Source organism: Borostomias antarcticus, assembly GCF_949987555.1.
Source record: "Borostomias antarcticus genome assembly, chromosome: 10".
NCBI classification, from domain to species: domain Eukaryota; kingdom Metazoa; phylum Chordata; class Actinopteri; order Stomiiformes; family Stomiidae; genus Borostomias; species Borostomias antarcticus.
In genome coordinates this window covers 20,639,087-20,651,586 of record NC_140243.1, presented here as the reverse complement: position 1 = coordinate 20,651,586, position 12,500 = coordinate 20,639,087, and the positions used below count along the sequence as shown (strand labels likewise).

Below are 12,500 nucleotides of genomic sequence, written 5' to 3'. Positions count from 1 at the left end.
CTCTCTCTCCTCCCTCTCTCTCTCTCTCTCTCTCTCTCTCTCCCTCTCTTCCCTCTCTCTCTCTCTCTCTCCTCAGCGGCAGATGGCGTGCCGGTGCAGAAGGACGGGGAACAGGTAAGCCAGCCTCTCTGGCTGTTTTCTAACCACCACTCTTATCCACACAGCACAGCTGTCCTGTAGAGCCCTAATGGCTCCCAGCCGTGGCGTGCACAACTCTGCAGCGGATCCAAGATGTCTCCCAACGCAAGTCCAGTTTCACAGGAGGCGGCTAGCTACCTCAAAGAGCCAGCTGCTACTGGCGCTACAGAGCGCCACTCGCTTCGCTAGTGGAGTAGCCCGGCTACAGTAGCTCATGTCGAGGTTGGTCGCTAACTTCCGCTACACCCAAAATGGCGGGGGAGTAGCCGGAAGAACGACCAATCCTAACGGTTGCTCGTCGCTGTTGCTATGACGTCGGCTGCTTGTCCTCTGACTAACAGAGTGGTGGCTCAGTGCTGGCTCACCGTAGACGCGTAGAAGCATAACACCTCCTCCTTTTCACACCTCATCCCTCTCTCCTCCTCTCCGCCCCTCTCTCTCCTCCTCTCAGCTTCCTCCATTTTAGCCACGGCTAGACCACGCCTGTAACTTTGGGGACAGCAAAGAGGCCCTGAAATTTAGAAAAACATTCCTGTTCTACCCACCGAACGCTTAGTAGATCCATTATTCACGCAGCTTTTTATGTCCCTCTGAACTGAGAAGGGAACCAGCATCAGCATCAAGGTTAGAACGGCAGAGCTCCAACAGACAGGAGGATAAAAACCTCCACAGCTCCTGCCTCCTGCACCCTCTCTGTCCAGGGGGACAGCTCTCCTCCTCCGCTAGACAGGGGGGGGGGGGGGGGGCGGAGGGAGGAGAGAAACAGAGGGGGGGGGGGGGGGAGCGGGGGAGGGAGGAGAGAAACAGAGGGGGCGGGGGGGGGGGGGTACAGAGGGAGAGAGAGACAGTGGCACATCTAGGGAGACCTGGCACCCATAGCCCACCAATGTCCCCCTCCTGTACCACCCCCCCCCGTAACCCCCCCCATCCCCTGCTGTCTTCTCTTGCCCCCTGCTGCCCTCTCTTGCCCCCCTGCTGTCCTCTACTACCCCCTGCTGCCCTCTCTTGCCCCCTGCTGTCCCTTCCTGCCCCCTGCTGTGGGGCTGCCCGTGGAGGGGGGGGGGGGGGGAGGTGTGTTATCTGCTCTGTCACCTCCTCCCTCTGTTTGTCCCGGCCCTGTCTGTCTGGAGCCTGAGATACCATTATAACACAACACTGCCACTGCCACCACTATCTCTCTCACACACACACACACAACACGCACCCCCCCCCCCCACACACACGCGCATGCGCACCCCCCCCCCCCCCCCACACACACACATGCACGCACGCACACCCCCCCACACACACGCACGCACGCACCCCCCCCCCACACACACACACGCACACACACACACACGCACGCACACACACACACACACACACACACACACACACACACACACACACACACACACACACACACACACACACACACACACATACGGGCTCCTGTATGTAGTGTACAGGCCTCTATACTGGCCGTGGCGGAGAAAGGGAGAGAGGGGAGAGAGACATTCATTCATAGCATAATCACTCTGCTTTACGGAATTGAGCAACTATGAACTGATCCTCCTTTCAACCCCTCCCTCTTTTGCTCTGGTCTGTGACTTTCCTCTTCCTGTTTTTCATGGAGAAAAAAACCCCTTTCTATCTGTCTCTCCTCTCTCTCCCTCTGTCCCTTCATCTACCTCTTCTTCCAATCCTGCATGTCGGTCGTACAAACTCCCGCGTCCACCTTCCATCTCTCCTTCCATCTCTCCTTCCATCTCTCCTTCCTCCTCCCTGCCTTCTCTCCTTTCCCCCTTGCATGTCAATGTCCCTCTCTCGTTCCCTCTCTCTTACGCTCTCCTGCTCCTTCTTTCCCCATCCCTCTCCTCTCTCCTCCCTCTCTCTCCCTCCCTCTATCTCTCCTCCCTCTATCTCTCTCTCTCCTCTCTCTTTCTCTCCCTCTCCTCCCTCTCCTCCCTCTCTCTCTCTCTCTCTCCTCCCTCTCTCTCTCTCTCTCCCTCCCTCTATCTCTCCCTCTCCTCTCTCTCTCCCTCCCTCCCTCTCTCTCCCTCCCTATCTCTCTCTCCTCCCTCTCTCTCTCTTCCGCTCCTTCCCCCATCCCTCTCTTCTATCTTCTCTCCCTCAGCATGGACGTTCAGAATTTTCATGGGAAGGAATCAATGTAAGTGTTGTGACCTCATTCCCTCCTCTAGCTTTCTTTCTTTCTGTCTTTCTCTCTTTCTCTACTTTCCGTTTTCTTTTAATTTGATTTCCCTCACCGTCCCCCCCCCAACCCCCCAGCCAACCCCACATCTACTGTAACGTTACTGTATGTCTCTTTCAGTTTAGTGATGGTGCACAAGTGAGCAGAGCTATCAGTCAATGTACACTATAGTCTCACTGACTGCAGATCAAAAACTACACTTCCCATGTGGCAACTCAACACCGCCGAGCAGCAAGCTGCTCCAAAAACGGCTCTGGGAAATGTAGTCTTTTTGAGTCTCTTCTCTATTGGTGTACTGTGGTTTTTTAATCCTACACAAAATAACATGTATTAATCCAAATACATCACCTCTCCTTTCCGCTTCACTCCAACGACATGTGTGCTCTGGTGCACCTCCTCCGAAATCCTCTCCTCCACCCTCTCCTCTCCTCCATCCCTCTGTCACTGTCCTCTCCTCCTCTAGCTGTCTATGGAGGACACCACCTCCATCCTTCCTCGGCTGAAGAGGAACAACTCCAACGCCTACGGGATCGGTGCTCTGGCTAAGTCCTCTCTGACAGGTGTGTCAGGTGTGTGTCTGTTCTGTGGCTGGTAAACTGACCCCATGTTGGCTCTCGTCCGCATGGGCGCCAGAGCCAACATGGCACCCGAACGGGTTCCCTTGAATTACCTCCTCTACACGCTGTGGTACTACTCGTCAATGGCTCCCCATTGATGGAAAACATCCAAAGTCCAATGACAAAGTTAGAAAACATACACTACCCACAATGCATCATTATGTAGTTTGAGGAGTTGAGTGATAAGTGGGAAGTGTAGTGGATTCTTCTTTGTTGAGTGGTTGTGAAAAAGCGTTGAACTAGTCAGTGTCTGTGTGGTGTTTTTACTGGTCTGTTGTCTCATAGTGTAGTTTTAGTGTGTGTGTGTTTGTGTGTGTGTGCGTGTGTGTGTGTGTGTGTCATTGATTTCAGTGAAGTGCTCTCAGAGCAGTTTGAGCTGTTTGGGTAAATCTATCATGCAGTGAGGTGCATTTGAGTGCTGTTATAGATTTATTCTAATAATTCAGAAAAGAGAAGTCGAGAACGCCGAGGTTCATCTTTGCAAGTCCAAGCTGGTTACTTTTATTCCAAATAGTTCACGAGTTTGCAAAGTCAGACTCTCAGAGAAGGGAAAATCCACCAAGAGCAAAGATTACCAGGAAAACAGAGCATTATAAACAGTGTGGGTGTGACCATACCTCACTTTATAAGACAGGCCTATGACAATGTCTTGAGCAGAGAATACTCTCATTTGAATTGATCAGAATAATGATATTTAATATTAAATATTACAGTGCAGTGAAAAGCAGTGAAATGTTTGGCAGTGTTGAGCCATGTAGTGCAGCAGTGGCAGATTGCAGTGTAGTCCCAACATTCCCATCATCAAAATCCCATATTTAATTCATAAACATCATTTGCATATTCAGTACCGCCCTCAGAGCAGATCAAACACACGGGGAGTTCTGTATTAAAGCCATCGCCTCGGTTAAACATCAGTCGAATCTATTATGCAAACATCAGGCCGCATGCCAAGCACGGCGACCGATTCCTGACTGTTCTGCGTTCATCCGGAGAAAGGACCAGGGCGGCCGGGGCTTTCTGCTTACCCAGCGTAGCTTCGCAGAGGTGTGAGAGCGATCATGTCAACAAGGCAAGCTCTCATTACTCACTCTCCACCCCCATCTCACCCCAATTAACCTCCCCGGTCCCGCGACGCCTCTCTTGGGGTGCGGACGCGACCCCCCTCCCCCTCCCCCGCCTCATTCTCATTAAGCACACGCGTGTCGTCTCCATCACCCGCCATGCTAACGCCATGCATCAACGCGCCGTGTTGATCGAGACCCCGGTGTTCAGTGTAGTATGTACCCTCGTCTCAGCCCTCGTTAGCCCCAATTGGCTCCTCCTCAGAGGGGCAGACAGGAGCAGGCGGCTCCACTTGCCTGGTGACAACAGGTGATAATGGAGCGTGTTTTTCTCTCTCCTTCCTTCCCTCTTTCTCTCCATCTCTCCATCTCTCCGTCCTCCTCTGCCTTCTTCTGGCTTTGCTCCTCCCCCTCTCCTTCAATTACATCTCTTCCTCATCCTCTCCTCTCCTCTGCTCCTCTCTCTCTCTCTCTCTCTCTCTCTCTCTCGGCCTCAATCCCTCCCTGAAACCTCATCCACCCCTCCACCACCCCACCCCCCTAACCCCTCCACCCCCCACCCCCCTAAACCCTCTACCCTCCCGCCCCCCTAACCACTCCACCCTCCCGCCCCCCTAACCCCCCTCACACTAACCCTAACCCCTCCACCCCCCCAACCCCCTAACCCCCCTCACACTAACCCTAACCCCTCCACCCCCCCAACCCCCTAACCCCCCTCACACTAACCCTAACCCCTCCCGACCATCCTTCACCCCCTGTCCCTCCCTCCCTCCCTCCCTCCCTCTGTGCCTCCTCTGCGCCCCCAGGAGTATCTCGTTCTATGAAGGAGCGGGTGACCAAACCGACGGGCATGGCGCAGGGGCGCGTGGCCCACATGATCGAGTGGCAGAACTGGGGCATGCAGACGGTGGACTCCGGAAGGCCCCGCGTCACCACCCAGGAGCTGGCCAATGAGAGGCGGATCGAGAACGACGCCTACAGCGACCTCAGCGACGGCGAGAAGGAGGCGCGCTTTACCGCAGGTCAGGGCTCGGACGCCGTGGCACACGCCCCCCCCGGTAACCCCCAGTCAAATCAGCGTGTAGCTCAGATAATTAGCCGGGTGCGCTGTCAGCCGAAGCTAATCATGCATGCTGCCAGGCAACTGACCTGAGTCATGACATCGTCCTTGACTGGCTGACCCTTTGACCTCTGACCCCAGGTATCCTGAAGCAGTTTGCAATCTCCGAGGCGACGCTCATTGCGTGGACCTCGATGGACGGGGAGAGCCTGATGTCAGGGTCCAACCAGGGCAGTGTGGCCCATCTCAGCGAGGTCAACCAGGAGAGCATCACCAGCAGAGGTAAGGCTCCGAAAATACTTAAGCTTTTTCATTTCAAACCTTTATTTATACTCGTTAAGCACTGAGGTTTCCCTCATTTACAGTGTTGACGAGTTCACACAGATACACAAATAACAACATAACAAATACAATATACAATAATAATAATAATAATAATAACTAGAATTTTTATAATTAGAACTAGATTTCCTGGAGAAAATGTGAGGTGGGCTAGCTGCTGCAGCTGAATATGACAGCTTCTGCTAGAACTACTATGGACCAGGCAATCTCCATGCACCCACCGGCGAAGACTCTAGCCCACTCAGGGGCTGAGTTGTGGGGTCTGTGGCGTGGACAGTGGACTGGTGGTGAGACTCCGCCCCCTCAGGTCAGAGCTGGTCGAGGACAGTGTACATCTCTCCGGGCCACCTACCCGCCCGCACCGGTGAAGACCATGTGTCTCTAGCCCAATCAGGGGCTGAGTTGTGGGGCCCGTGGCGTGAATAGTGGCGTGCTGGTTAGGCTCCGCCCCCTTGGGTCACAGCTAGTCGGGGACAGTACAGTGACCTCTGGGCAATTTCCATGCATCCACCATTGAAGACTGTGTGTCTCTAGCCCACTCAGGGGCTGAAAAGTGGGTTCTGTGGCGTGAATAGTGGCTTTGTGGCGAGGCTCCGCCCCTTTTGGTCATAGCCAGTAAGGGCTGCTACCCCCCGGCCCCCACCAGTGAAGATCATGTGTCTCTATTCCACTTTGGCTGAGTTCTGTGCTACCACATTAGTTATAATAGGGTGCCTGTACCTATAAGAGAGGCTGCACATGCACAGAAATTCAAAAAAAGCAGCAGCTGCCAACACTCTAATCCCAACTGACACTCTGATCCTAGACATGATCCGCTTCAGACAGCTCTATCGCGAAAACTATAAATGTTACAGCTTATATATTGATACCATAGGAATCCTGAGAATTTGCAGAACATTTCTATGTATAATATGTCTGTATAGCTTAAACACTGTAGGCATGGCGACAAGTTAGAAAAAGGGTAAAAATGCAAAATTAGCAGCTCAAAAGTTAGTGGGGCACCATATGTTTCAATGGGGAGCGCAGTTGCCGAACAAATCGTCATACCTCAAAAACGGTAAGTCACACAGCTTAGATACTTACATTGTACGAATCAGCACAGTTGTGTGAATGTTTTGATGTATAATATGTGTGTGAGCTTTCAAAACTGTAGGAGTGCCAGCAGTTTACAAAATGTGTGAATATTTTCAAAGCAACAGCTGCCACCACTCTAAAAACATAATGATACTGAACATTCCACCAGCAGTTTCAATGGCACAAAAATTACTATTAAAAGTTAAATTACTAAAAAACTATAAAAACTATAAAAAATCTGAATACATCCGAGAAACAGCTAAAGACGATGAACATTTTAAAGTTTGAATGAAGTTTCTAGCACAAAGTATGAAGAAGTAGTTAAGGGCCAAAAAACTGAGGAGAATAATAATAAAGAAAGAAATAGTGGGAATATCACAAGTTGGGCTAGCTTCTGCAAGCTAGCCCACCTAATAATAATAATAATTAAAAACAATTACAGGTTGAAGTACAAATGCCAAGAGCCAAGGATTTAAACTTTGTGACTGAAGGAAGAACCTCAAGCTTTAGAGTCTGTTGTAGAGTATTCCAGGTATGAGGAGCTCATGGACAATACAGCCTCTAAACAGACACTACTAGTACTACGACTGCACCACTGTAACTACAACAATGACAGACCCTTGAAACTCTACCGAGAAACAAGAAATTGAATGAAAAAAACAAGAACAAAATAGTCGTCAAGTTAGCTGTACAGTAAAACTGAGTAAAAACCTATTTGAAATGTTACAGAATCAAATAAAATCAAATCAAACTTTATTTGTATAGCGCATTTCATACACAGAGGCAACACAATGCGCTTTACAGAGAACAAGGGAGGTGGGCATACGTCCCACCCCTACATATTCCAGAGGGAAGCAAAAAAACAGTTTCACCCGGGGGCCAGAAAAGTGAGCTGTAAAAATTCTTCCCTGACCCCTCTCAACAAGACGATCGAGCAAGCTCCTGGAGTATGTTTTTCTATTGGCTAAGAAAATATACAGTACAGAGCAGTAAACATGGGCTAGATATTTCATAAGAGAAACAGCAAAGTTTGATTTGATTTGAAGGCATCTTATTTCCTGTCTCCTCGTCTCGTCTGCAGGGTTAACTCAGCACTCATCTCACATTTGCAAACTCACGGGGGAACAGGGATGACATCAGTGTAAACTGTACACTTTGTAAATTGTATTCAGCCTCATTATACGGTCTGTTAAAACACCCCTCTATTCTTCCTTGTCATGCAGTAATGCGTTCGGACAGAGTCATGTTGAAATCCAGTGACGCTGTACGGTTTGCTGTTCTAACAAATCTTGGTTGCCCATTTTGATCACAACGTCTCATTCAATAGTTTAGGGACGGGGCCTTTAGCTGTGGATATATTTACTCTACATGTTGCCGCAGTGTTGAGTCATCATGTCGGTACTGTCAGACCTCTATTGCAGTGTTCTAATGCCTCTGGCCTCATACCTTGAGATCCCCTTGTCAGATCATATATTCTTTGCTTCGTTTTACAACTTGTTAGGCCGATGTTCCATCGACGTGTCCGCAAATAAGCTGGATTTACTCCATCCTCATTCGGTTTGACAGGCCGGCGCGAGCGAACGAAGCCAAACTGATACTCGCTTGAATTCAGCAGCTGTTGGCTATCATAGTAGTTTTCGCTAGGGGAGGGGATGTTCGTCCCCGTGTTTATAGATAAAACACAGATGGGTGTATGAGATGCTAAACAAGGATGACTCACTCACCCTTAACTCATATCAGCATTGTTGTTGGGTGATCTATCTTTTATTTAGAAGCTGGGAAGTCAGTCTCCCGTGCCTGTGGCTTAACAGAACTATAATCCTGATGTATTACTGCAGCTACAACTGCGCTTCATCTGGGTTTCAGTTCAATGTGAGTTCTTGGTAAGACTTTATCTTGAGGGGCCCCTTATAGATGGTCTGTATATGGTTGTTGACGATTAGCATTCGGCTAAGTCTCCCCTAATCCGAACCCTAACCGTAACCATTGTTGCACGTCAGTAGAGTTGTAGTTCAACTGTCTTTAGCCCCTCAAAATAAAGTGTGAAATACAGTTCCTAACTCCAGGCTAATGGGGTCTCAAAGGTAAAGCTGTCAAGGTTTCTTTGCTACTGTACGGTGTGTCTGTGTGGAATTCGATCAGATTTTGATCAGACTGACCCCAGCTCAGACAGGAGAACGATCTCAGCCTCGCCTCACCTTGACAGAAGACTGAAACACGAAAGCTTTCCCCCTTCTCCCCCCTTCCCCCCCCTTTCCCCCCCTCCCTGCTGTCCCCCTCCCCCCCCTCCCTGCTGTCCCCCCCCCCCCCCTGCTGTCCTCACCCCAGACCAGATCCTCCACCACTCCTCTGCGGAGGTGTGGCCTCACACCTACGTGTCCCAGGGCCTCTACTGCCTCTCCTCCTCCGACGCCTGGGAGCCAATCAGCAATGAGCCCTCCGGCGTGGTGTCTCCCGCCGCCGGCTCCTACGTCATGGGGGGTGGGACTTCCTGCGAGGGGTACGACGCCAATACCACCGCCCACTTCCTGTCCCAGCAGCAGCAGCAGCAGCAGCAGTTCAGCCTCCAGCAGCAGAGTCAGATGCAGCAGCTGCAGCAGATCCACCACTACCAGCATCAGCAGCTCCTGCAGTACCAACAACAACAGGTGAGCACCTGGCAAGAGGGCCCTTTATCTAGAACCAGGAGGGCCCTTTATCTAGAACCAAGAGGGCCCTTTATCTAGAACCATGAGGGCCCTTTATCTAGAACCAAGAGGGCCCTTTATCTAGAACCAAAATGACCATACAGCCGCGTAGGAAGATGTCCCCCCAAAAAAATACTCTTGCAAAATTTCCATGTAAATGTCCCCCCCAAAGTTGGATACAGATTCCGGCCACTGTCTAGAACACTATTCTGTGTAAGGCAAGGCAAGGCAAGTTTATTTGTTTAGCACATTCCAGCAACAAGGCAATTCAAAGTGCTTCACATGAGACATTAAAAGCATCAAGACAAAGTGCAACACATAAAAGGTCATATAAAACGAAATGCAAAAAATTGACATTTAAAACAAAATGCAGGAAAAGAATAAAAGCTACAGTGCAGTGTATGAATTAATAATGATATGATTTAATAAAAAGCAGCGGCAAAATGAAAAGTCTTCAGTCTTGATTTAAAAGAACTGAGAGCTGCAGCAGACCTGCAGTTTTCTGGAAGTTTGTTCCAGATATGTGGAGCATAAAAACTGAACGTTGCTTCTCCATGTTTTGTTTTAACTCTGGGGACAGAAAGCAGGCCTGTGCCAGACGACCTGAGAGGTCTGGATCGTTCATAACGTAGCTTACAGTTAGTGCAGAATAGCAGGAGTCTCTAACATTAGTGAACCTCTATCTGGAGCAGTAGTGTGTAGTATACTGTAGGTTCCTCTGGAGCAGTAGTGTGTAGTATACTGGAGCAGTAGTGTGTAGTATACAGTACTGTAGGAACCTCTGGAGCAGTAGTGTGTAGTATACTGTAGGGTCCTCTGGAGCAGTAGTGTGTAGTATACTGTAGGGTCTTCTGGAGCAGTAGTGTGTAGTATACTGGAGCAGTAGTGTGTAGTATACTGTAGGATCCTCTGGAGCAGTAGTGTGTAGTATACTGGAGCAGTAGTGTGTAGTATACTGTAGGAACCTCTGACTCGTACTTGTTCTAACAGTCCATGGAGCACCGGCTACATAGCGGGAACCAGTCCTTGCAAGCCACACCCAACAGCACCATCCACAGCCTGGCCCCTTCCACTCACCCGCCATTGGTGGACCTGTGGGGGGCGGGGCTGGCGGAGTCCTACCAGGCGGAGGTTGGGGGTTTCGTGGGTGTGTCGGCGGTGCCCGCTGGGGAGGACATGGGGACTGACCACTCCCCTCTGCTGGAGCAGCAGGAGGACGAGGACGAGGAGGAGGAGCTTAAGGTGAGGTCACAGAGGTCACAGAGGTCGTCTAAGGTCATAACACCGCAGAGGTCGTAATATTATATCCTAAGGTCGTAAGATAAGTTTGATGCAATGTTAGTTCTGTAGAAAGCGAAAGCAGCACATTTTGAGGAAAAGGCTTTATTATAAAGACTAGTTTGGATAATGTGACACGTAGTAATATGACTCATTTCATTGCTCATGGTTCTCACCCACTGAGCAAAGACACGTCTAAAAGATGTCTTTTAGATGTTTTTTTCGGACATCCAAAGACATCCAATTAGGAGCCAGGATGAAAGTTTTTTTTTAGACGTTCAGATATTGAACCCGTTTTGTACGTCCACAGACGTCTTAGAGGGGTCCAAGCCAGACGTTTGAATATTGAGGTGGTCCAGCAGACGTACAAATGGGGTTCTGGACTGATGGACGTTATTAAGACATGATCTGAACGTCTCCCTGACGTCGTGTGTTTGCTGGGCAGCGGCCCAGGATGGAGGCCGACGCCAGAGTTAAGCTCGCTGTCTGTCCTTCACAGGAAGAGGAGGTGACGCTGTGCATGGAGCCAGAGTCCGTCACGCTGACCACGCCCACACAACGAGAGGACCAGCACTTCGCCGCCGGAGGAAGCAGTCCCGGGCAACCACCGGTCGAGCCAATCACCGAGCGGAAGGCCTCTGATGTCACTTCCAGCATGGCTCACTCGCTACAGGAGAAGGAGGAGGCGGAGGAGGGGTCGGTGGCGGAGGAGGGGGCGGCGGCGTGCATGGCGGCGAGCAACTGAGCGGCACGCGGTCGGGAGGCTCCGGACAGACTGACCCACCAGTCAGGAGTGACTGAGCATCATAGTCCAATATTTATCAATTAATCTGTTCATTTTCAGGTATCAAACACACACTTTGTTTTTGTTGGGAGACGAACTCTTGAGACTACTGATCCAGAGGACGGTCAGGAGACGGACTCCAGAGTACAGCTGCTGGAAGCACCCCTTTCTCTGGAGGCCTTACATCCCACATAAGGAGGAGGAGGAGGAGGACGGAATGGAGGGAGGACAAAGAGACGTACAGAGCAGCCAGAGGAGGGATGAGGAGGAGGTGGAGAAGGAAGACTGACAGTGATGCATCATGGGAAATGAGATGATGTGTGAAACTAGGGAGAGGGAACCGAAACATGCATGCTTTTTACAAATGACGTGATTCCGTCTGCGTCTTATAATGATAATAAGAATCTATAGTAATAAAACATGATAATAATAACAATAATTTTATAATAAAGCACAAAAAAGACACAAAAATCAATGTATAAGTGTATGTAAACATATATATATATATATATAATGTATAACAGATCACAGTTTTTCCAAACTATCTCTCTTGTCAGGAGAGCTACTCTGTTTACAGTAAAGACTATACGCATTCAGCTGTACACCGTATAGTCAACTATATAGATCACATACTGGAACATACAGTATGTATTATAACTCCATAACTCCCGTATAATTAACGCCTCAAATCTGATCATAACAAGCCAATTGAATCTGGATCAGGACACTGCAATGTCCAAATTCCTGCATTGGAACAGTTTACCCTGTTAAACTCTGTTGGGAGGGGGGAGGGGTCTTCATCCTCTGCTGCTGTGGCCCCCAGGGGCCCCGAGGCCCAAGAAGGGCACCAGACTATCCTGATGACTGCACACACAGCACTGCTCAGATAAGGATTGTACTACGAAATAGTGTGCTTCCTTCTCTGTCTTTCTGTATGCATGTTTCTTCAGAGTACTATGGAGTACCTGTACTATACAGTCCTGTATAGGCTTTGCACTGATCCATAGTCCCGGCGCCGCTGTGGTTTTGATTGACAGGTCTGGGGGTGTGAATGGAACAGGGCCAGAGAGTGGATATCTTTGCACTGATGCAATCCAGCAGATCGGATGATGCCTTCAGACCGTCTGTGATGTTAATGTTCCCAATTGACGATCAGAGACCTACCAACAAGAACCAAAACAGAACCACTCGATAACGAGCTGTAGTTCCAAACCCCGTTTCTACCGATGCTTGGAGGAAGAGAACATTCCTGGATGTTACAGAAG

At 49.8% G+C, this 12,500-nt stretch overlaps 1 protein-coding gene across 1 annotated transcript in view; it reads left to right on the top strand.

The window, feature by feature from the left end:
• fam131bb (family with sequence similarity 131 member Bb) overlaps positions 1-11,524 on the top strand; it is a gene marked incomplete at both ends in the record, with an annotated part of 20,459 nt that extends 8,935 nt beyond the window's left edge. Inside the window, 9 exons of the mRNA XM_084444612.1 lie at positions 77-114; positions 2,255-2,290; positions 2,796-2,901; positions 4,817-5,032; positions 5,212-5,352; positions 8,815-9,134; positions 10,164-10,415; positions 10,897-11,136; positions 11,354-11,524. Of these exons, the coding sequence (XP_084300738.1) occupies positions 77-114; positions 2,255-2,290; positions 2,796-2,901; positions 4,817-5,032; positions 5,212-5,352; positions 8,815-9,134; positions 10,164-10,415; positions 10,897-11,136; positions 11,354-11,524 (1,520 nt within the window). The remainder of the gene's footprint in view (positions 1-76; positions 115-2,254; positions 2,291-2,795; positions 2,902-4,816; positions 5,033-5,211; positions 5,353-8,814; positions 9,135-10,163; positions 10,416-10,896; positions 11,137-11,353) is intronic.
• Between the last annotated feature and the right edge of the window lie 976 nt (positions 11,525-12,500).